Below are 24,467 nucleotides of genomic sequence, written 5' to 3'. Positions count from 1 at the left end.
AGCAGGTGCCGCGGTAGCTGCAGCGCAGGCGGCCGTTGCGGTGGTGAGATTGACTAGCAAGGGCAGGGGTGCTATGTTTACATGTGGGCGGGAGAAATGGGCTGCTGCTAAGATTCAAACTGTTTTCAGGGGTTATTTGGTAAGTCATTAATGTTGAAAAATTTGAATCATTTCTTTTTAATAAGTTTTTTATGGTAGCTTAAAATGTCAGCAAAGTACCTTCCGAACATTCTAATCGAACAGTACTATTGCCTTTGATTTTCATGTTGGTCTATGACATTATTGTCTGTTTTACCTATACAACATTTATACTTTTCCCTCATTTAATGCCATCCAATAAATTTGAAATTTGAAATTGTAGTAGTAGTATTTGAATTTGGTCTTTGGAGTGATGTTGAAGTTTCATTTCACTTTTCACTTTTATTTTTGCTTTATGTTTTATGTTATGTTTGTTTCATTGTCTTAAAAGTTGTTTAATATACAAGATCTAATTCTGGGCTTTTTACTTTCTTTCTTTTTTGCAGGCCAGAAAAGCTCTTAGAGCTCTCAAAGGGCTGGTGAAATTGCAGGCTCTAGTAAGAGGCTACCTTGTCCGAAAAAGAGCTGCTGCAACTCTTCACAGTATGCAGGCGCTCATCAGAGCGCAGGCTGCTGTTCGATCTCAAAGAGCTCGTCGTTCAATGACTAATGACACTAGACACCAACCCGAGATCCGAGCTAGGAGGTCCATTGTAAGAATCTAGTTCCCCCTAGGGTTTATTCTAGTTGTGTGAATTGAGGAGTTGTTGATTAGTTAATCTTGTTCTGTTTTGGTTTTGATTTGGCAGGAAAGATTTGATGAATATAGAAGTGAATTCCATAGCAAGAGGCTTTCAACTTCGAATGATACATCGTATGATGGATTTGATGAAAGCCCGAAAATTGTAGAAATTGACACATTCAGGACCAAATCCAGATCGCGTAGAATGAACAATGCTTGTATGTCTGAATCTGGCGATGAGCAGCATTATCAAGCTATGTCATCACCACTCCCCTGTCCACTTCCAACTCGTCTATCGATCCCAGATTGCCGTCATCTTCAGGATGTTAACTGGAGCTTTCTAGCAGACGAACAATGCAAGTTCGCCTCTGCACAAACTACTCCTCGCTTTGCAGGTTCTGGACGGTCCAACGCACCACCTACACCAGCCAAAAGCATTTGTGGTGATGGATACTTCCGAGCTTATGCCAACTTTCCTAATTACATGACTAACACACAGTCATTTCGTGCTAAGCTACGGTCCCATAGTGCACCAAAGCAAAGACCAGAGCCAGGGCCAAAGAAGAGGCTGTCGCTGAACGAAATAATGGCATCAAGAACAAGTTTTAGTGGAGTTAGAATGCAAAAGTCTTGTTCTCAAGTGCAAGAAGAGTACTGTTTCTGAGTAATTTTTGAATCATAGATTATAAGATATGACTGGCTGTATAGAGAAGAAAGATAATCTAAAAAAGTTGGAACTTCTCTAGTGCTTATCCTTTCAAAGAAATGGTGACAAATTAGTACTAGGATAGAATGGGTGTGTGCTTGTGTAAATTCTTTTGACACTGTTTTTATGAATGAATCTTTCTTCTTCAATGTATCCATTGAAAGGTTTTTACCAAATCTTCAGCATTCTAACATTGTTGAGTCACAAAATTTGTTAATAATTCCAGTAGGTCTTGGATTAGGAAAAGGCCCTTTTAACTTTACCTATTACAAAAATCAAAACTTTGAAAATACCGCAAGTTCACACACCTAATTAATAAGGGTGTCAAAACCCTTTTTTATGCCATTTTATTTAGTATTGCGTTTCAAATTGAAGTTTTTAACATGTATTTGAAGTTAAAGTTGAACATCCATTAAATGAATTTAATTGAACAAAATTATTGGATCCAATTTCTCATGAGAGGTCTCGGTTATATAGACATAACACACACCCAAAAATGGAAGGAAGTTTTCTGAGTGATAGATATTAAACCTATTACTTTATTGTAAAAGTGTTTTACACTATTTGAGTATCTAAAAGATACATACAAGTAGCTATTCATAAAGTTAGCCGGTGAATTCAGGATTTTAAGTTTAGGAATTATATATATATAGTCCAAGATTAAATTAGCACAATTATTTTAAATCAGCTATTTTAATAATTAAAATGTATCGAAGAAAATATCTGTTCGAGATGAGGAGTTTGTGCGTTTTGGTGGGGTGGGGTGCATAAAACTAAAAAGGCATAAAGCAATAAAATCTACGTCTTGGAAAGTAAGATGCATGTTTCAAGTATGGAAAATTGTGAATACTTTTGACAAATATGTTTTTCCCAAAAATCTTATCTCAAAATACTTTATCTATTTCCCATAGAGTTAACCTTCTAGGTACCTTCTTATTAGTCCTACTCCTCGCTCATGTAATAGAAATAAATATTCCTTTCGTCTTAAATTACTTATCGTGTTCTGTTTACATATTTTTTAAAATATTACATTTAACTAAAAAAAAAATTCAATTTATCCAATTAATTATGTTTAAAAGTATAAATATTATAAAGTTTCTCCTTCATTAATTGTAATTTTAATAAATAAGCACGTAAATAGAGTGTATTAAAATGAGATAGATAGGTAATCTGTAAAGAATTTTTATTTATAATTTTTAAGGTGAGTGTAAAGAGAAATTGTAATAAAGAATAGAAGAAGTATTACTTGTTCACTATTTCAAAGATAGATTTTCACTTTTACTTGTTACTTTTAAGATATCAAATAAGTTTTTCTTATTATATTCTCAACATTAATTACTTATTTTTTTCTATCAGCTTTCAAAATTTAAGGTTATACATTAATTAATATGAGTACTGTAATAAAAAGAATGTAAAGTTCAAAATAGATAAATAAATATAAACATAGGAATAAACAATAATTTGAAATATTTATTTTTTAGAATTTACAGTAAATAATTTAAAACCATCAAAATTAACAAATCAAGCAGGTAGGCACTGTTCTCGATCCATTATCCATTGTTTGTTTATGCAGCCAAAAATAATACTCTCTCTGTTATACTTTGACAATTTGATTTTTGACTTAATACAAAATTTAAAATGTAAATAATTTTTTTAAATCTTGTGATTTAAAATTTAAAAAAATGTAAATTATATTAAAATGCTCTTTAATATGATGATCTTAAACATGTCATAAGTTAAAATTAGAATAATTAAATTAAAGAGAAAAAGACATAAAATCACCATTGAAATTATCCCGTATTTTCATAAAGACAGCTTAACTTTGAAAGTGTCCTATCTCTCCACAAATTTTTTAATATCTTTGTAAATGGGACATTTTGACTCATTCCCCCGTCTGGATTGCCGTGCGTGATGCTCACTCTTTTCAACCTGTTCCGCCCGACCCGATTCTTTACTAAAGTAAAAAAGTCTTTTTTCGTTTGTTATTTCTCAGCTTTCCCAATTCTTCACATTTTCTCGTCTCTCTTGGTGAAACCATTTCGTGCTAATCATCTCCTTGTTGATGTTACTTGGTCAAGATTCTTGGAGGAACAAGGAATTGAATTTGACATTTCCAATCAAAACATAATCACAAAATTAAGAAGAAATTAAATCTTAAAAAACTTCAAATTAACCCTTTCTTCTGGAAATTAAAAGTGAAAATGAATTCCTACCTTATTGCGCTTGGGGAAGATGATGAATTCGTCAAAGAGAGTACCAACGTTGATCTTGCTTTGAAAAAAAAATGAAATCGTGAAGAGAGGGATACCAATGGCTCTTTTGAGTTTAAATTTGGAGAAGATGATGTAAATTAATTAAATAATTAATAATAGAGAAATAAAGCGACACGTGACACTTTTAAACAGGTTAATGGCAGTGAAAACACTACATCACAAGCTTCATGTGCGCAGAGGCGTATCTAGGGGGGGTCACCGGGTTCACGTGAACCCATGGTCCCCTCCCGAAATCATATATAGTAGTGTTATATTTTAGAAAAAATATTGAAATATAGATGTGTGAACCCTCACTTGAAGTATCACATAATGCGATTATGGTTGGGTGCACCTCTCTCCGCGAGATTAGAAATTTGAATTTTATATTTATCTTGTTTTAATTTTCTTTCTAAATGTCGAACCGATCAAATTTATATCATAGATCAACTCTTTTTATAACAGTGCACCCATCATCTCAAAATCCTGGATACGCCTCTGCATGTGCGTGGTCACAACCCAGACAAGGGAATGGGTCAAAATGGCCCATTTACAAAGATATTAAAAAGTTTTGTAGGGTGACATGACACTTCCAAAGTTAAGGTGTCTTTATGAAAATACGAGACAACTTTAGTAGTGACTTTATGTCTTTTCTCTAAATTAAAAAGTTCTTAAAGAGAATTTATTCTATTATAAAATGATCTAAATAAATAAGCAAAGACAAACAAAGTAATTATGTGTTGCTAATGATTCGTTTCTTCAAATTTCAAATTTATTCCACTGGTTTTGGACAGGAATATTCCCTAGTGACATCATGGACAGAAATTGAAAATATTAAACACTGTATTCCATCCTTTCAATTTGAAGTTGTTTAGTAGAATAATATTTTGGCCCTACCTCCCCTCCCCAATTTCTGCTAGATTTGCAGAGATATACCTCTTTGACTCACTTCCAAAATAAATAAATTATTTAAATGGACCCCCAACGTATTTGTTCTCTGCTCATCTTGTTCTTCTATTATTTTTTAATTAGATTCCTTCTTATAATGTTTTTTAGTATTTGAATTCATTTATATTGGTTCACATAGGCAATGTAAAAATTCATAACTGTAATCTACGTGTCGTAAAAGTACATTTTTTGTTATTCTTCATACCACCTTTTCATTTGCTAAAAAGGTTATGTAAAGGACTAAGGTGGCCCATGTTTTTCATTCACTACACATATTCAAGGCGAAATGATCTGGGAGACTCATGTACTTGAATCTCCTATTTATTACTTTGCCAACAAAACTCTTAAGCTCATTAGAACACAACATTTTAATTAAATGAGAAATGATGTTTGATAAGGAACTAAACATGTTTAGGGAAAGAACATACTATGATCACCAGGAAATATAATGTGACAAATGAAATTATTCCTCTTGATTCAATTTTTTTTATTTCGATTCAAAGAATTAAAACATATAATCTAATAGAAAATGTTTTCTCCTTTAATGAGTATAAGTTAATTGAGTTAGTGAGTATCGAATACCAATTACTAAATCTGTAAAGAAAGTAGTAATATATACTCCCTCCGTCCCTATTTACTTGTCCATATTTCCTTTTTTAGTTGTCCCTATTTAGTTGTCCATTTTGACAAATCAAGAAAGGACAACTAAATTTTTTTCCTTATTATACCCTTTATTTTACACTTCTTGAAAATTGTAAAAGTGTATGTTGTTTCCCTCCAATTTATTTTCACTTGAATTCAAATAAGTGGTTGTAATTTTGAAGGGAAAAGTTGTCATAAGGATAAAATTGTAACTTCACTGTGCTAATCATTGTTGCCTTAATCTGTGTGCCATTTCTAAAGTGGACAACTAAAAAGGGACGGAGGGAGTACTTCACAAAAAAGTAGTCCATTTGTTTTTTTAGGTATAAAATTGTACGTGTGCTGAATCTTATATCAAATGTAAGATTATCATAACACAATATTACGTGTGAATTAAACAGTCCAATTTTTTTAAATTAAAGCATGGAAAGTGTTAATGGAATCAAATCCAGAATTTCTAATCAGCAATGATTAATTGTTGATTTGATGGATAGTTTTGGCCTTTGGTGCAAAAAGGGTAGTTTACTCTTGAAACTTGTACCCCATTGCATCATCACACCCTCTTAATTTTCCTAAAATACATCATCATTTTTAAGAATATGACACGAAGGGTCTATGTAATTATCTACCCTTTGAGGCTTTGACCGTATCTACCTTTGTGCAAAATTATTATTATTATTATTATTATTATTATTATTATTATTATTATTATTATTATTATTATTATTATTATTATTATTATTATTATTATTATTATTATTATTATTATTATTATTATTATTATTATTATTATTATTATTATTATTATTATTATTATTATTATTATTATTATTATTATTATTATTATTATTATTATTATTATTATTATTATTATTATTATTATTATTATTATTATTATTATTATTATTATTATTATTATTATTATTATTATTATTATTATTATTATTATTATTATTATTATTATTATTATTATTATTATTATTATTATTATTATTATTATTATTATTATTATTATTATTATTATTATTATTATTATTATTATTATTATTATTATTATTATTATTATTATTATTATTATTATTATTATTATTATTATTATTATTATTATTATTTATTATGTCCATCAATACCTAATTTTTCCCTCCAACTATACCTAAGAAACAATAAATTTGAGCAATGATCTAAATTTGAAATCGATGGGGTGAGTCGAGAATTATAAGATTTCATCTCTAAAATCTTGTAGGGATAAGTATAGATATTATATATTTGATTGGTCGTTCAAAAATAATTATATTCTCTAATTAAATATATATTTTTTGTATCAAAAGTGTGTATATATCTAAAAAATATACAATTCTTGATTACTATTTCGTGGACAACTATCTATGTCAATTTCTCATAAAAAATATTACTCATTTCGTCTCAATTTATTTAACATTCTTTCCCTTTTAGTCGGTCCTAGACGTTAAAATGTCTAGTTTACCATTAATAATGAGATGACTTATTAATAATAACAACATATTTTAGATCGCAAATTTCAAAAGTCATTTTTTTCTTTCTTAAATTCTGTGTCAAATCAAATTAACGCCATCACATATATTGGGACGACAACATATGTGATTTTTTCCCCATTTGTTTAAGTTAGAATGGATAAAATTATTTGGTACCTATATTGGTGCGAACTGCAAAGAAACACATAATCAATGAAATTAATCGAGTTGTATGCAAATCGATACGAACATTAGCGATAATAAAAAAACTAATGAATGAATAAAACCCTAATTAGTTAGCATGTCCGTTAAGAAGTGGTAGAATATATACATGTTAAGAATGACAAGAAGAAAGACAATGGACATGTGGATTAGTTGCTGGGAAATGCATTGCTTTCGTCACACAACGTGGTCCTAGTCCTATACTATAATTAAATAACCTTATCCTAGGATCTATGGTAGGTTTGTTTATTCATTAACTTACACGAAAAGCTATGTTTACTTGAAATAGGAGTATTATTTTATAGTCTAGTCCCATATCCTCGTAATAACATGATTTCAAACTTTGAATTTTGAAAAGTGAGTGTGTTAATGTGGATGTAATTAAAACAGAATTTGAAAGAAACAGCTCATTTGTTGTTTAGTCAAATGATACATGAAATACAGTCTGTTTTTCCATTCACTTTCTAAGTAATAGTTTCGATGAAGTTTATGAAATAGAAGACAAAAGTTCCACTTTGACCTTCTTGGAACATGTCCAAGAGAATGGATTGATTCAATCAAAACCAAAAAAGAATTAGAAAATACTAGTGAAAGATATGTGGGCAAAAATTAATTTCAATATCAGAATAATAATTTGTATTTGATTATGTAAGATATATGCAAACTTTTGGTTACACCACACAATTACATATATAACATGTATTTGATAATAAACTTGTTGATTAATTAATTAATACATACTTCCACCCTATTTTATTATTTGACCATAATGAGTGTATATGGTTTATATATTAAACATGCGCAGATAAAATAAAAACTTATTTGTATCCGATATTTACTCCCATCTTATAAAGACATAACACATAACTGAAAATATAATAAAATTAAATAACTAAATCATAATGAAAAATTAATTAAATATTTAACATTACAATTCATTTTGACGAGCATAACTTAGTGGATCTAGTTAAAAGCGGAAAGATTCATGAGTTGTCCAACTCCATTTGTTATTTGGGCACCATTTTACAATGAGAATGTCCAAACTAAATGAGTCAAAGGCAGCCCAAAATTATAAGGAGTGGGGTCATTTGCACTTATGCTATGTTGCGTAAAAAACATTTACAGATCATATAATATTTCACAAGTTATGTTTAACGCCTCTAGAGAATTATTTCATAATATTTCACAAATTATGTTTGACGCCTCTAGAAAATTATTTCATAAGCTATGTTTGGCGCCAAGAAGTTATGTTTTGGTAGAGAGGGTCAATTTGAAGAGTAAAAAGTTTAAAACTAGCCTATGTGAAGAGTAAAAATTAAAGATCAATCTATTAGAACACAAATCATGTCATTAATGTTAAGGAGAGTGATTAGGACCTAACTAATAAACATTAAACTCACTTGGACATAAACAAATTAAATTACGAAATTACAAAACATAATCAAACAAATTCTTCCACGAAAAGAGGTGTGGCAACCACAGTGGGGTTACCAAGTCAGAATTAGTAATCAATCATGATACCATGTCTACAAAATCCGTAAATTTTTCATTTCCATTTGTTCCTCACTACTTATTAGTTAAAAAGGAATAATTAAGGTTAATATGCTAATTAAGGTGATCATATATCTAACTAATTAGCAAAACTAGGTTCTTTGTACAGGAATTAGAGGTGGCCTGCTGCTCCTGCTTATAGAAGAACTTGGCCTTTTACTAGTATAACAAGATGATAAAAATGAACTCCTTGAAGCTTTCTTGAACATGATTGGCTTAGGAAGTGTATATGACTTGTATAACGACTTCTTCATTTTCCTATTACAACGATTTTCCTTCTTTGGAAGATCTTCTAAACTTGTAACTCTTCCCAAACACGTAAATGACTCCGATTTCCCATCATAATACTCCGAAAGTCCTTTCCTACATTCACAAATCTTCACATATTACAATACTGATGTTATACTATCAGTGTATATAAGTTAAATAATTTCAATTTAAATCGCTTACTTGATTGGCAATTGAGCCATAAGAGTCGATAAATCGGACAAAGCCCCATCCGAAGATGCATCATCCATTGTCTCTAGTGAAGAATTACAATTTAAAATCGAAATCGTTGACGATGATTCTCCGATCGACGAAGACGATGGACTATTATTATCACCTTCATTAATCATCCATGAAGAACAATTTTTGTTCTCCAAATTATTACCACATTGAAACCATTTATCTTTAAACATCTCAATATTGCCATCACCCATTTTAGGTATACTAAGAACAAGAAAAAAGTGAAAAGAAACAACAACTTTTTGGTCGATTAGGATTTAGGATTGGGAAAAAAACATGGGATTTTTCTGAATGTTGAGGAAACATATATATAGGTGTCTATGCATAAGAAGATAATGTGTGGATTTAGTTAATTTTAAAGATCTAGTACACGTGTCAAGAGTTGAATAGGAAGGGCAGGTCTAAAAAGTGGGAATTCTTGATAAATGAAAAATAAATAATTCAGAATTGAATATGTCCTGTCTGCTTGCCTTATCCTAATATTCGATATTATCTTCTTTTATAGTTGGTTGGTTTCCAATGAATGCCTTCAATACCGAGGATAAACATTATCATTTTATTTACTGATTTAATGCCTAGTATAAATATTTTTTACGTTATTATCAAGTAGTAATTTTAATTTAATATGACACGTAATCAAGCTTTTTATCTCCAATTTGACTCCTATTTTTTCTTTTTTAGGAAAAAGTTATTATTTAATTTGTATCTATTTATAGATAATTGAATACTATAAATTAAAATTCCTTTATATTATCGACCCATAAAAAGTGAACTTATCGATCATTAGTATGAGTTAAGAAGATAGAATGGGAAACCATCCATATACATGTCACGGTGTCAGTGTCTGTCTTGGTCTCTTAGGCCCTCAATTGGGATGACATATATATTTGAAAATTAAAAGATAATTCGGTACCTAAAGTATTTTGTGTTAAATAGGATTGAAAAAAGACTATCTAGTTAAAAGTGTAAGGTTCTAATGCAATTATTAGTAATTGTATTTATGTTCGAATTCATAATTTATAAATCATATAGAGATAATTTTATCATTGCTTGAAGATTCTTTATACATTAAAAAAAAAATGTAATTTAATTATTGTTCCAAATTCTTATCAGAAACAATGGTTCTACATCAACTGATCAACACCACTGACTTGGGAAACACGAGAGGTATTACTTTAGTTCTTCTTTGGAAACCACTCAAAATATGATAAAATATAAAAGATGGGAAAATTATATATCCCTCATAAAGAAAGGAATGTTAAATATCTTACTAATATTAATGAGGGTTATAAGTTGTATATACATTTCAAATTAAAATTATAGTCTAATTTATGTCATTAAAGTGTTAACACATCAAAACTAACTTTTAGCTATAATATATGTACAGATTAACAAAAGTGTTAAAGTCATGACTGCCATTAATTATTTGTCATTGGATGCAATATCATTATAGACTTAAACACATTTACAAAGAATGTTAATTGTCACTCAAAAAACATACTCCCTCCATTTCAAATTAAGTAATTGAATTGTTGAGACATTTTTCATTTTTCAAATTAACTTAATTATTCAATTTTCAAGACTACTTTTAGAATGTTCTTCCAATTTTAAACTTCATTAGTTAGTATTGGAATTAGTTATTATAATTAATGTTTAGTTATTTTAATCATAAATTTGACAATAATTAATAAAGGTAAAAATAGAAAGTTATGCCTAATTTATGTCTTAATTTTCTTTTCTTAAAGAGTGTGAAACACCTCAACAATTTAATTAATTTGAAATAGAGGAAATAGTTAATAACAATTAAGTTATTGCCATTAATTAGTCACCACTAAAAATTTATTTTTGATATTACGGATAAAGTTTTTTAAGAACAAACAACGATACTTGAAGGGAGCAATATATTCTCTTAAAAAGAAATGGGTCAGCATAACGCTTACCACTTTAACTTAAATAGAAAAAAAAAAAGTGGCACCTTTTAAGTATAATATTGATGTAAAGATGTATTTAGTAGTTATATAATTCGTAACTTCTTGAATCTCAAAACGTTCTTGTTCTTCGATCTAATCATATTAATAACTCAATCAAAATAGTTATCTACAAAACAATTAAGAAGTCTTGTAATACTTATAAATTTCTTTGTTTGATCCGTATATGTGTGTTTTAATTTGAATAATTTTTTTGTCGACAAGTTGTCTGAGGCCTAACCGTTTTATTAAATCTAAATATAAATATTATAAGCCGGTTATCTACTTATATCTTTTGTGTTATTTTGAGATTTTTTAATAAATAAAAATATAATCTTTACTTAATTTAAATTTTGTTTTCATTTGTAAAATGTTGCAAAATCACTTTGATTCTTTAATTTCTTGTATAGATATAGATAAGGATGAGTAAAAGGACCAAAATATATGATCAGCTGGTTGACGCAGCCACTAGTTTTTAAAATACTTTGTATATATCACCGCCCAACATTGAGACTCATCACTCACGTCTTTTCGATAATTTCCCATGCTTTCTTTGGCATATATTGTTGATTATTAAATGATGTTTAATTTGTCGGTGTGGAACTATTTCTTTCGTAATCTGAAGTCTTGGATTTGAGTCTTAATGATAGGGCTAGAGTTATGCAATACGAATTTAAAATAATTGAACTTTAATATAGATATTGAACATCAATTGAGAAATCAATAAAAAAAAAATGATGGTCAATTTATCTTTTTAAAAAAATAAATAAAATTTTGATTTCATTGTCACAGTATATAAATGTTAGACATCAAGGTTGATTTATATGGTTAGTGTTACTTTGTGCTGCGACTGCGAAGAGCACCAAGTAGAATCATCAATAAATTATGAGTACTTAGCCTCAAATAAGTTTTAAACAATCATGTATTGTCTCATCATTATTCAGGTCCGAAGAATCTAAACAAATACTTAGTTTGCAGGATCATTGAATATTGCTTCACAAGTTAGAATGTGCAATTACATGTATATAAATACGAACTACACCATATATATAAAGTCACAGTCTAAAATCGTACATGTTATAGTTATTCGTTCCAGCACTTTTTGGAGAAGAAATCTCAAAGAATCTTCACGAACTTTGCTGGAATTGGAGAAGGAAGAAGGAGAAGAAACAGAGGAAGTGTCTGTTCTTTTGAAATTGTAGAGAATGAAAAGATACCTTGGTTTCTCTCGTGAGAATCCTTTTATAATTCTAAAGTGACCAAACTATTCAAATAAATATATATCTATTTTCTTTATCAAACACATCTGGAGAGAAACAAATGAGTGTCCTGACTTTCTGGCAAACAAAGGATACAGTATATAAAAATGGTCTTTAGTGGTGGTTTATTAGAGATATTAGCTTAATTGTCACTGGATATTTTTTTTTAGAGGCAATTGACATTCTTTCTAAATATCCCTAAAAATTATAATGATATTAGATCTAATGACAATTAACTAATATCAATAAAATATTTAACACTCTTTATTAATATGTATATTTATTACCGTTAAAAATTATCTTAGTTATAGTGACACAAGCATGTTAAAGATCTAATAATTGGAAAATGCGGTCAAGAATATGAAGTTCCTTTCTTAAGACTATAATCTGTTTGAATCTTTTCCAGTGTACCATTTTTATTTTATTTTTGATTCTTTTGCAACTCTTCAAAACATAGGAAAACAGTTAACTCAAAAAAAAAGATCCAATTAAAACATCTTTTTATTACAAAACGTGGTCTCTATAAAAAGTCTCAAAAAAGTGATCAATACACAACACTGCTTCTTTCAGTAAACTATATAACTAAATTTATAACAAAAAGGAAATAGTAACTTTAGGCTAGTTATTTCTTTGAGGGGAAAAAAAGAACCTCTAGTGACAATACAATCTCCAAAAAATACAAAAAAGATTAATTATGAAATTTCAATAACCCTGGTCAATGAGGTAGTCTCCAATTTTCTCAACAACCATGTTACACTGTCCTGGAGTCACTGGTTCTTCGTAGATACCAAAAATCAGCGATTGGCCTGTTTTCTTGATTGTTATTCCACCAGACCCCTACACAAAACACGACTTCAATTAATCTATTACCGTTAATTAGTTGTATCAATTTTTTATGTAGTGGTAGTTACAAATCTAACCAAACTTAGTAATTGCTCTAGGGCTTTTCAGAGCAAAACATTTACTAGCAGATTTGAATTGATTTTGATGACAAGAAGAGTAACAATTAGGGGAGTGACCCGGAATTTCCCATCACGAATCCAGTCAGGCTCCAACGTGGGTACCGAATATCGGGTGGAACCAAAAAAAATAATTAAGGGAGTAGGGTAAACACCTTTTTGCCACGGATGACAGCGCCAGGTTCTCCTTGGATGACCATGTACTTTGCGCCGCTAAGGAATAGCCCAGTGGGAGCAAGAAATCCAGGTTCATCAAAATCTTTCATGATATTAATAATTTCCTCTGGTTTAAACTAAAACACAAAACATACAGCACATTAATTAAACATTTATACTCAACAACAACATCATACACTTACCATAATGTCAAAAGCTATAACTATCAACAAGAACGCATGCAACATTATTTTTTAAACCCAATTCATCAAGCAATTATCATGTTCGACCATAACTTCAATTGTTATCCCTGGGCCTTGGTATAGACACGATGTTGGCATTACCTAACAGTTCGATCGCTCCACTCCTTTTAACACTTATCACACACACTCACACAGTATGTTGATCCAATAAATCGAACTCACAACCTTTATCATAATGTCAAAAGCTGCTATTAGCAAGGCACATCATTATTTCTTAACAAAGTCTATTAAGCAATCATCATGTTCGACTATGATTCTCATTTTAGGACAAACAATTAACCAACATAATCATCAATGATGGATCAAATTTCACTACGAAAGGATAGATCCATTTCCGAGAGATGTAACATTGATGTGAAACGAACAGATCCACAAGACTAGAGAGTAGTTACTCGATAAAATAACTATTAGCCAATTGATCCAAATATCACCATTAGTAATAAAATTCACAAGACTAGATACCATATATATACTCAATAAATTGTTATTGTAATTGATCCAAACATTACAATTATTAAATAAAACATTTCCACAAGAGTACTACATAACACATACTCGATAAATTTGTTATGCACAAATTGATTCAGACATCATGATTATATAAAAATAACCTTAGGGAAGGCGGGGCTTTGAGCCCAAACGCTGCCATCAAAGCCGAGAATAGCCGCCGAGGCGAGACGATGGCCATCAAGGTCGCACATCAAGTGATCATCTACATAGGTTTGCCACGACATTTTGGCTACTAAAAAATGTTGTTTTTGTTTTTCCCTAATTAGTACCTAATTTGTTCTTGAATAAATTTTAACAATTGAGGCTTTGCAAAGTTGAATGGAGCAAACGGGGGAAGAAGAGTATAAATAGGAAAGGTTTGCAAAAATTGGGAACTCACTTAGGTGTTGGTTTTGAGGAAGAGAGAATGATGCGGGGTGTAACAAACACACAGCCGGATCTAATTTTTTTTACTAGATAATAAATATATATCTTAACATATATAAATATAGAAAAACTACTTTATAAGACATACTTCACTATCATATATACTTACTTTATCTCCAGTTTAAGAGAATTACACATAATACCACTTTTAATATTTATATCATATATTTTCAATGATTTTATTTAGATACACAAATCCCTTAAATTATGATATTGAATAATTATCTTAAAATTTAAATTTCTTATTAATGGTACATTAGAAATTCAAATTATTTTTTCATTAAAATTTAAACTCCTTATTTTCTCATTAAATTTGAAATCAGATTGTTTTGTGAGCTTCTTGTTCCATAAAAAAAGGTGTGCCGCATTGCAGATGTTCTCTCCATTGAATTCACAATACAGAGGTAAGCTCTAATCTACTAATTCCTCAATGCAATAAAGTGGACCTCGACACCACCATCTATAACATACCTCAACTTCAACAAAATTTCTACTTTTTTTTCATTATTCTCATGTATCTTGGTTTACATCATGTTAATGTATTTGAAATAAAATTTATACTGCTGTAAAGTTTGATTTTATAAACTTTTACAACGTAGGTTTTTTTTCATTGCAAGGTCTTATTTTATAAACTTTTACAAATTAGGTTTTTTTTCATTGCAGGGTCTTCATCTGCGAACATTCAAGCCGAAACTTTAAGATACAAATGAAGGAATTGATGAATAAATATTGTATTCTTTAGAATGGCTTTGTGATAGATTATTATTATGTGATTTTATAAGCTTTTGCTTATTTGATAAAATTATATAAAGTATTTGGGTAATTTGAATAATTTTACAACTTATGAGATTTTTATCTATATGAAAAAACATACAATAGAAAAAGTCCAAATTATATGTACAAACAATACACTAGCAATGTATGTCAATTCCCCTAAAAAAAAATCTACTAAATACCACTAGCAAAATAATATATAGCTAATTGTAACTAATATTGTGATTTTACTATTCATAACAATCTAGTAATTAGTATACTTAACCCAACAAGTCTTGTACATACTACATCAACAACAAAAGGGGATGGGGAATATATATATATTTAAATTAAAAGGCAAAGTTGGTACTCCTTTTTAATAAGAACAACTTTCACATATAGCAAACATAAAAATTATATTTGTATGTTATAGCTATAGTTTGCATAATTGCACTCCATATCAAATTTTATGTTTGCTATGAAGCTTTTGATTTGTATAATTCGCTACAAACATCTAATTTTATACAAATTGTTCAGTTTTGTATAAATTTATTTATACATTGTAATTTGTATAATAAGATCTGTATTTGTATAATTATAAGTGTATAGGATGAAAATATATGTATTTGTATTTGTATATACACTTTTCTCTCGCTTTATACAAACAAAACACGAAATGTATAAAATGACTAATTGTATACTGAAAATAGCTAATTGTATATTGAATCAGATGGCAAAAAAAAGGACTGTTTGCTGCAAATTACAATTAAAATAGACTATGGCTATAAAATTTAATTTGAATTAATAGTTTGCTATTTCATACAATTTTCCCTAATTACGTTAGTTCGTTGATTGATTAACTTATGGATTTACCTCCCTAGACACATGATTATTGCCAGGAAACCTGCAATTGGAAGATAAGTCCAGCACAGGCCCAATATAGGCCTCCCTCATACTTGTAATTTGTAGTAGCCGTAGTCTTGTAACTTATACATACCCGGCCCACCTGTATACACACATAGTATATATCCCAACATTTTGCATTCTTTGAGTTTGATAATAAAGCTTTTCTGTCGCAAGATATTTTTAAAATTAGAGTTCACTCGTATAAATTAACATCATATAATTCACTATCGCGTTGTCTATTCATTTACCAACGAACCTTATTAGAATGCATAATAACTAAAAGAATGGTTTTTTCAAAATTTGGGCAACAGCCAATTGGAAAGCTAAATATTAACTCATGAAGGAGCTTTTACTATTGACACCATACTATACTTATAATATATTCACCTTCCTTCTAGATAAAGAATGGTAGGAGTAACGCTATGCCAAAAGTGAGGGGTAAAAAATCATCACCTATAGATATTTTTTTATAAACTATATCAATATTTGTACAAGTGAGAAAATTATAATAAACAAATCACTTCAATACACAATATATGATTTTATCTCAGGTAAGCAAATGCATAGAATTCATATCTTATTGTTGGAGTTGAATTTTGTATTAGTGATGATAGTGGAGGTAAATGGTTCAATTCTGTTCAACTTTAATAAACAAATGAAATTTTGCAAAACAAAAATGTGGGTAGGTGAAACCACTATCTAGATTATAGTATTAATGGACGATTTTAAAATCTTTATTTTAAAAAAAAGTCCATAATTCAGCTGTCTGGCTCTCGCGTAGTTAAAGATGGACCAATCAGGACAAGAGACAATTTCATTTAATTTGACATATCACATACCGGTAACCACTACATATTTAGTTGTCTTCTTATGTTACTTCTATTTCCATCACAATTATTAATCTTTTTCTATGTTTTTATATATATATATATATATATTATATTATAGAGGATAGAAAATGTGGGGTGAATTATTGCAGACAAATTAAACTCATACGGCCAACTCCTTAATATATATATATATACTGACTATTATCACTTGATAAACTTAAATTTTACGTTTAATCAATAAATTAATAAAGTAGTAAAATTTTAAAATTTTACTACTTTATTAATTTATTGATTAAACGTAAAATTTAAGTTTATCAAGTGATAATAGTCAGTATATATATATATATTAAGGAGTTGGCCGTATGAGTTTAATTTGTCTGCAATAATTCACCCCCACATTTTCTATCCTCTATAATATAATATATATATATATATTATATTATAGAGGATAGAAAATGGGGGGGTGAATTATTGCAGACAAATTAAACTCATACGGCCAACTCCTTAATATATATATATATATATATATTATATTATAGAGGATAGAAAATGTGGGGGTGAATTATTGCAGACAAATTAAACTCATACGGCCAACTCCTTAATATATATATATATATACTGACATTATCACTTGATAACTAAATTTTCGTTTAATCATAAATTATAAAGTGAAAATTTAAATTTTTAAAGTTGTAATTTTTTAAATTTGGAATTATATTTTGGCATAATCCCTTTGAGACTGGAGGTCTAAAAATCCAAAAACTAATCTAGCAACTAAAAAATGTTTGAACTTTAATATCTGATCAAATTTCATGTTCGATTAAAAGATATTTGAAGATAAAGTTTTAAAATTTATGACCAAATACTTGGTGTATTTGACATTTAATTACTGCCTGTCTTAAAATACTTGTCATATTTTTTATCATTTACACACCCTTTAAGAAAACATTAATTAATTAGGAGGTTTGTTATTTTATAAACTTATTTATGCCTTAAAGATATAATTTCTCTATATTAATTTTCTATTAATGTGGCATAGTTGGGCAACTTGTAGTTTTCAAAAACAATACTCCCTCTATTCAGTTTTACTTATCCATTATTTTCAAAAATAGATTTTAACTTTTACTCGTCATTTTTAACATATAAAAAAAGATAATTATTATATTTCATTGTTTTACTTTTAATATTAATTACTTATACACACAATATTTTTTAAGACTTAATATTAAACCTTATAAATTAATAGAAATAATATGATAATTTAATCATATCAATTTATTATTTTCTTATTGGATAAGTCAAATCCAAATATGACAAATAAAAATAAACAGAGCAAGCAATTACTACTAAAGATAATAAAAAAAAAAAAACTTATCCTAATCTTTTAAACGAATATTTTTACCAAGAAGGACAATATTTTGAGAAAGAGAAAGTGTATACGTACACCGTACTATACCTGACAAATCATACTATTTATTTTTTATGAAAACTTTTCAACATCTAAACATATCACATCGCACAAAGCAATTTCTATAATCGTTAGGTAACAGTTGTCATTTTTTATAACCAAAAAAAGAGAGTAATTTCCCCCTTTTTCATTAGTGTACTTTTATTTACTACTTTCTTCGTTTTGAAAAAGAATAATCTACTTGACTTTTTAATTTGTTCTTTTAAAAAAAAAGATTTTTTCTCCTTTTTTGAAAAAAATTAAATTCAGATCATAAAATTTAAAAATCTTTTTTATTTTTTATACTCTCTCGTCAAACTAAGTTTTCGTTTTTTGAAGGAAGGTACTTCGTTGCTCAATTTAATTAATGCGTGGTGATGTGATCCTCTAGAGTCTAAACTGAAATAGGAAAAAAGTAGAGATGTGCGTCTTTTAATTTAAAATTAATAAAAAAAAGGAACATAATTAAAATATTGAAGGAAGTCGTTATTTATAGCAAAGTGATGAGGATTAGGAACAGTGAGCTTATAATATCTCAAATGTCAAAATAAAAAAGGTACCCCACCTTTGTTGATTAAAATTTGGTTAGAGTCAACCTATGTAGTACATTGGGTCAGGGAGTTTAAAAGTACGAGCTCCAACGTTTTTTCCAATAAGATCACTCCATTGATCTCCAATATTACCAACAATTCTATATCCAGCCTTCACCAATGCTGTTCTCTTTCTCGATTTAAATTCCACTGCTGATCCCGAATCATTTTCTCCCCTGTAATCACATAAATTAATAACATATAGTACTATGTGGTAATAAGAACAAATAAAGTGAAAATAAGAAATTTGGTTACTTTAGTATGAGCGCTGCCCAGTTGGTATAACCAGCTTTCTTGAGATTAGCAATCCTCACTTGTTTGAAATTGTCTCTGGTCCCTGTAATGAAAACGGGCTTGATCCCCAAAGACAACACAATCTTGTATAGACCCAGTATCGATGGAATGGCTGGCAATTTTCCCTCCGCGGTCCACTCATTAAACTTTGTAGCGTTGTACGCTATAGCTCTGCACAAAAATGCATTGGTTACTCATTTTGCAAAAAATAAACGCTAGCTAATATACGTATGTACCTACTAGAAAAAACGTAACATTACCCAAAAGCAACGTCAGATCGAGCGTAGTAAGGAGAATTTGAGAGAGTGGTTTCATCAATATCAAATACCCAAACGTCCATTCCATCTCCACTAAGTTTGAGGCTTTTGGCATACTCAATAGCCTGCTTGGCTACATATTCACAGTCGTGGCGATATTGTTTGCCTAACATGTAATGACCTACATAGTTTGTACATTCTTTAGGCACCAATTTCCAGTTTTGGAGGTTGTTCGTCTCCACCGCGAGTCGCCAGCTAAGACAGTCCAATTGTGGGACGGTATAACCAGCAGAACCAGTTTGTGGCCTTAGACGGTGAATTTCTACTACTTGGCTTATCACCTGATGATCTTCCTCATTAGAGGCCAATGCCACAGCTACTATAGCTGAAAATAACAAGAGAATAGTGAAACATGACCTCATTTTGATGGAAGAGAAGAAAGAAGATGTTGTGACCATATACCTAGGATAGGGTGTCTTAAATAAGAGCCTCAATCTCAACTTCCTAAAAATCAATCAAACAGCTAGGTCATCACGTTTTTCACAACATTTGACAAGATAAGCATTATGTGGTTCTCTTTAGAGTTTTTGTTAAAAACTTTTTTTTTCTTTGTCATTTACTTTGTAACTTAGCGCTTGTACTCCTCTCGTTTAAAAAAAAAAAAAGAGATCTGATTTGACTTGTTACGGAGTTGAAGAAAAATAAAAAAGACTTCTCTATTTTGTGATTTAAAATTAAAGTTATGTGAAATGTGTCAAAAAAGGAGAAAAGATCATTTTTATAAAAATAAACTAAAAAGAAAAGAAAGTCATTATTTTTTAAACAGAGGAGAGGAAGTACTTTTTAAAAGGTCTGGTTTTGGCAAATAGGATTTTCATTTTTCCAATGTTAATTGTATTAGTTGAAATATATATACTTTGAATTGGAATGAAGACTATTTGGCCAAATCGATCACTGAACAATCCAAAACCCTAGAATTTGGTCCTGGGTCCAGAATACACCAAGATATTTTGGCTTTCAATTAATCGCATTAAATAACCATAACAGTCGATACTATATTGTTTAACAGGTGTGATCCACATGATCAATTAAGTTGTATTGAAAATTTTAGGGCGGGCGAGGTATACCATGTCAAAAATATACTATTGAGGGTCCATTTCATTATAACTTCTCTTTTTTTTCTTTCTAACAATACTTTTTAAATTCTCCTTTTATGTATTTTTTTTTCCTTTCTCTTTTCATATTCTTGATTTTTATTTGACAAAAATTACATAGATATAAAAAAATTAATACTGATTCAGATTTTATTTTCTTCCTTTTTTCCTGCGCCTTTTTTTTATTCTTGTTTTTGTCAATTTGATTGATTTTTTGGAGTTCATAATTTAAATAACTTCAATGATAAGTACTATACCGATATAAAGAATATATATATTCTTAGAAAAGCAAATACATATATATCTTGTTTAGATTTCTCTTCTTTCTTACCTAGAGCTATTAATTGTTATGAAGCAAATTATAACTATAGATCTCTAATTAAGTATAAACTATAGTCATTTTTTCAAGTTCTTTTATTATAAATAATATATATATATTTAATTTAATTTAAAAATCAATTTCAATTTATTTAACAAATGATTAATCTGTTTATATTTTTATTTTATTAATGAATAATATTTAATTAATTAGATTTCAATTCCTTTTTTAAAACTGAAATCATCAGTTACACATATTAAGGGATTTACACAGATTAGACTTCCTTGTTTAATGTTACACTCCAAACCTCCCATACCTCAATCCCACCACCCTCCATCCACGCCTATTCAAATCTACACGCCATCACCCCCACTACCCCACTTTCACCTTGTCTCTCCCATTTTTCTCACCAGCCAACTACACCATTTTCACAATCGTCCGTCCAATTAAGTTTTCAACAAAATCATGTCTAAGAAACCCATTGAAACGCCTCGAAAGAGTTCCAGATTGGTTGAAGGAACTTCTACTGATGAAGTTCATGCTCCAACTTTTAATATATTAACTCAACCCCCCGCCTAAATTTGTTGAAAATCCGGCGAGTATTGAAAATCAGGCAACGGGTGGTTCATCTCAGTTGAAGGATCGGAAAGAGAAAAAAAATGAAGCAAAGAAAAGGGCGATCCAGGCAAATCAAAAGGGGAAGAAGAGGAAGGGGAAAATTATTGAAACCCTTCTGATTACGATTCTGATTTTGCTAGTGAAATCAAAAAGAAAAAAGAAAAAAAAACAAATGTAGAAGTTGCTCAATCTTCAAAACCATCAACAAGAAGAACAACAAAAAAGAGGAATCAGAAATATCAACATCCAAAAAACACAAAAAAAGTTGTTAGGATGAGTACTATATTTTATTTATTTTCACAGTAGTCAAAATAGTGATTTTTTTATATCACATTATGCTTATTGTTGTTTTCGAAATATTTGTTTGTGTAAATATTGTTCGAAATCTGAAAAAAATGTGTATGAATCTGAATTTAATGTTGGATTAATGGATATTGTATGAATTTTGATACAATATTGATATGCAAATGGTATGAATTGTATATTAACATTGATGTGATTATCTCTTAAATTGTGTATATGGTATGAATTATTAAATTGGTATGCAATTTGTATGAATTGTTTAATTACTCTGTAATTTTGAATAATTTTTATATGAAATTGGGATTTTTCCTATTAAGAAGGTTTCTTTTTCAATTTATCCATTAATGTATTAAAATTGTTAAATTGTTTTTTGTGTATGTCGATAAATTTATGAAAGTAGATTGATGAATGTCATAGTGCACATGAAAATGGTATGATGTTTGAATAAAATTAGTGTGAATTTTACTACTTGTGGCCTTAGACGGTGAATTTCTACTACTTGGCTTATCACCTCTTCAACATTAGAGGCCAATGCCACAGCTACTATCGCTGAAAATAACTAGAGAATAGTGAAACATGACCTCATTTTGATGGAAGAGAAGAAAGAAGATGTTGTGACCATATACCTAGGATAGGGTGTCTTAAATAAGAGCCTCAATCTCAACTTCCTAAAAATCAATCAAACAGCTAGGTCATCACGTTTTTCACAACATTTGACAAGATAAGCATTATGTGGTTCTCTTTAGAGTTTTTGTTAAAAACTTTTTTTTCTTTGTCATTTACTTTGTAACTTAGCGCTTGTACTCCTCTACGTTTAAAAAAAAAAAAAAGAGATCTGATTTGACTTGTTACGGAGTTGAAGAAAAATAAAAAAGACTTCTCTATTTTGTGATTTAAAATTAAAGTTATGTAAAATGTATCAAGATGTTCTTTAATCTTCTAGTATTAAACATGTTATGTGAAAAACTGAAATTAAAATGTTTTCAAAAAAAAGAAAAGAGTCATTCTTTTTAAAACAAACTAAAAAGAAAATGAGGTCATTAATTTTGAAACTGAAAAAATACCTTTTAAGATGTTAGGTTTTGGGAAGGAGGATTTTCAGTTTCCCATGTTTAATATAATATAAGTTTGTTAAGTAACGTTCTATGTTAATTGTATTAGTTGAAATATATATATATATATTGGAAATTGGAATGAAGACAATTTGGCCAAATCGACCACTGAACTGAACAATCCAAAACCCTAGAACTGGGTCCTGGGTCCTGGGTCCGGAATACACCAAGATATTTTGGCAATAACAGGTGTGATCAATTAAGTTGGATTAACATTTTTTAAGGTGGGCGGGGGCATACCATGTCAAAAATATACTATTGAGGGTCCATTCCCTTACTTCTCCTTTTCTTTTTTTAACATCACTTTCTAAATTCTCTTTTTATGTATTTTTTTTCTTCTCTTTTCATAATCTTGATTTTTATTTGACAAAAAATACATAGATATAAAAAAAAAATTAATACTGATTCAGATTTTATTTTCTTCCTTTTTCCTGCGTCTTTTTTTTTTTTTATTCTTGTTTTTGTCAATTTGATTGATTTTTTTGTAGTTCATTACAATTTGAACATGTAAGTTATCAATATTTTTATTAATTATAATATTTTATTATATAGAAATTTCTCATTTTTATATTCGTTTTTTAAAATTCTTTTGCTTCAAAATTATATGAAAATTACATTAAAAAATTGTTTACAATTCCAATTTATCTTTTACTAGTCATATATTAGTATATTAGTTTCAATGAATATATTGTATAGAGGTGTAAGCTGTGTACAATTTTCATAATATAAGATGTGTATAAATTTGATTTTAAAATACAAGTATATGCTTGGAAAATTTGGTCATCTCCACTGTATACGTTAATTAAGATGTTGGTTTACTAGCTAATTAATAAAATCTATTGAGCCTGATTAAATATTTGTTATTGTCATGTTAATTGTATATAACCACCTAGTTATTTACATGCAACAGACTGATGATATTTTAGCTGACAAAAAAATATATGTCTATAAATAAAATAGGGAAAATTACGCGGTTAAACAAACTTATACTATTTAATTACTCATCATAGCTATAGTTTTGCTATAATTATCACTCACGACTAACATTATACATTAATTATGTGGGCTGACTACCAGTTTGTATATTAGTCACGTTTGTATATGTATAATTCGCCATATTTGTATAATTCGCAGCTAACAATTCTTTGTTTGATTTGTATTTGTATACGATTGTTTATAATTGTATATGACGATGATATCCTTTGGGTTTTCAGTTTTGTCATCATATACATTCAATCTTTTTGTGTATAACTTTTTAAAGTTTGTATA

General features: G+C 29.1%; 4 protein-coding genes across 7 annotated transcripts in view; 1 reads left to right on the top strand and 3 right to left on the bottom strand.

Annotated features, from left to right (window-relative positions):
* LOC102600281 (protein IQ-DOMAIN 14-like) overlaps positions 1-1,619 on the top strand; it is a 3,799-nt gene extending 2,180 nt beyond the window's left edge. Inside the window, exons 3-5 of one of the 2 annotated variants that reach the window (XM_015312700.1) lie at positions 7-139; positions 525-731; positions 828-1,619. In XM_015312700.1, coding sequence (XP_015168186.1) covers positions 7-139; positions 525-731; positions 828-1,424 — 937 coding nt within the window. In that variant the 3' untranslated portion in view covers positions 1,425-1,619. The remainder of the gene's footprint in view (positions 1-6; positions 140-524; positions 732-827) is intronic. The other variant, XM_015312699.1, reaches the window with a different exon arrangement.
* A 6,836-nt stretch (positions 1,620-8,455) lies between these two features.
* Positions 8,456-9,331, bottom strand: LOC102599951 (uncharacterized). The gene is made up of 2 exons (XM_006356074.2): positions 9,019-9,331; positions 8,456-8,931 (listed from the first exon to the last, which is right to left on the bottom strand). Exons 1-2 carry the CDS (start codon positions 9,267-9,269, stop codon positions 8,661-8,663), a joined length of 522 nt encoding a protein of 173 aa, XP_006356136.1. The 5' UTR covers positions 9,270-9,331; the 3' UTR covers positions 8,456-8,660.
* A 3,459-nt stretch (positions 9,332-12,790) lies between these two features.
* LOC102599624 (profilin-1) lies at positions 12,791-14,620 on the bottom strand. Its single transcript, XM_006356073.2, has 3 exons — positions 14,291-14,620; positions 13,416-13,553; positions 12,791-13,138 (listed from the first exon to the last, which is right to left on the bottom strand). The coding sequence occupies exons 1-3, from the start codon at positions 14,411-14,413 to the stop codon at positions 13,004-13,006; spliced, it is 396 nt and encodes a 131-aa protein (XP_006356135.1). The 5' UTR covers positions 14,414-14,620; the 3' UTR covers positions 12,791-13,003.
* Positions 14,621-19,013: 4,393 nt separating this feature from the next.
* On the bottom strand, positions 19,014-22,640 carry LOC102599299 (acid phosphatase 1). Of its 3 annotated transcripts, none has more exons than XM_015312698.1 (4): positions 22,563-22,640; positions 19,696-19,998; positions 19,397-19,606; positions 19,014-19,317 (listed from the first exon to the last, which is right to left on the bottom strand). In XM_015312698.1, the coding sequence occupies exons 2-4, from the start codon at positions 19,863-19,865 to the stop codon at positions 19,143-19,145; spliced, it is 555 nt and encodes a 184-aa protein (XP_015168184.1). In that variant the 5' UTR covers positions 19,866-19,998; positions 22,563-22,640; the 3' UTR covers positions 19,014-19,142. The 3 variants fall into 3 exon arrangements, with proteins under 3 accessions (XP_015168184.1, XP_015168183.1, XP_015168182.1); XM_015312697.1 differs by having other exon boundaries at positions 19,696-20,033; positions 22,598-22,632; XM_015312696.1 differs by lacking the exon at positions 22,563-22,640 and having other exon boundaries at positions 19,696-20,158.
* Between the last annotated feature and the right edge of the window lie 1,827 nt (positions 22,641-24,467).

The sequence above is a fragment of the Solanum tuberosum genome, unplaced genomic scaffold (genome assembly GCF_000226075.1).
Source record: "Solanum tuberosum cultivar DM 1-3 516 R44 unplaced genomic scaffold, SolTub_3.0 scf00215, whole genome shotgun sequence".
In the NCBI taxonomy this organism is placed as follows: Eukaryota; Viridiplantae; Streptophyta; class Magnoliopsida; order Solanales; family Solanaceae; genus Solanum; species Solanum tuberosum.
This window is presented reverse-complemented; position numbering and strand designations above follow the sequence as displayed.

What these genes read in the sequence shown, in the direction of transcription:
- LOC102599299 (XM_015312696.1), bottom strand. Translation starts at nt 20,150, where the DNA reads ATGGTCACAACATCTTCTTTCTTCTCTTCCATCAAAATGAGGTCATGT. An exon ending in CGATCTGACGTTGCTTTTGG is followed by an intron (nt 19,607 to 19,695) that starts GTAATGTTACGT and finishes ATTTTTGTGCAG; the next exon opens with AGCTATAGCGTACAACGCTA. An exon ending in TGGGCAGCGCTCATACTAAA is followed by an intron (nt 19,318 to 19,396) that starts GTAACCAAATTT and finishes ATGTGATTACAG; the next exon opens with GGGAGAAAATGATTCGGGAT.
- LOC102599951 (XM_006356074.2), bottom strand. Translation starts at nt 9,269, where the DNA reads ATGGGTGATGGCAATATTGAGATGTTTAAAGATAAATGGTTTCAATGT. An exon ending in ATGGCTCAATTGCCAATCAA is followed by an intron (nt 8,932 to 9,018) that starts GTAAGCGATTTA and finishes TTGTGAATGTAG; the next exon opens with GAAAGGACTTTCGGAGTATT.
- LOC102599624 (XM_006356073.2), bottom strand. Translation starts at nt 14,413, where the DNA reads ATGTCGTGGCAAACCTATGTAGATGATCACTTGATGTGCGACCTTGAT. An exon ending in AAAGCCCCGCCTTCCCTAAG is followed by an intron (nt 13,554 to 14,290) that starts GTTATTTTTATA and finishes TTTGTGTTTTAG; the next exon opens with TTTAAACCAGAGGAAATTAT. An exon ending in CTGTCATCCGTGGCAAAAAG is followed by an intron (nt 13,139 to 13,415) that starts GTGTTTACCCTA and finishes TGTTTTGTGTAG; the next exon opens with GGGTCTGGTGGAATAACAAT.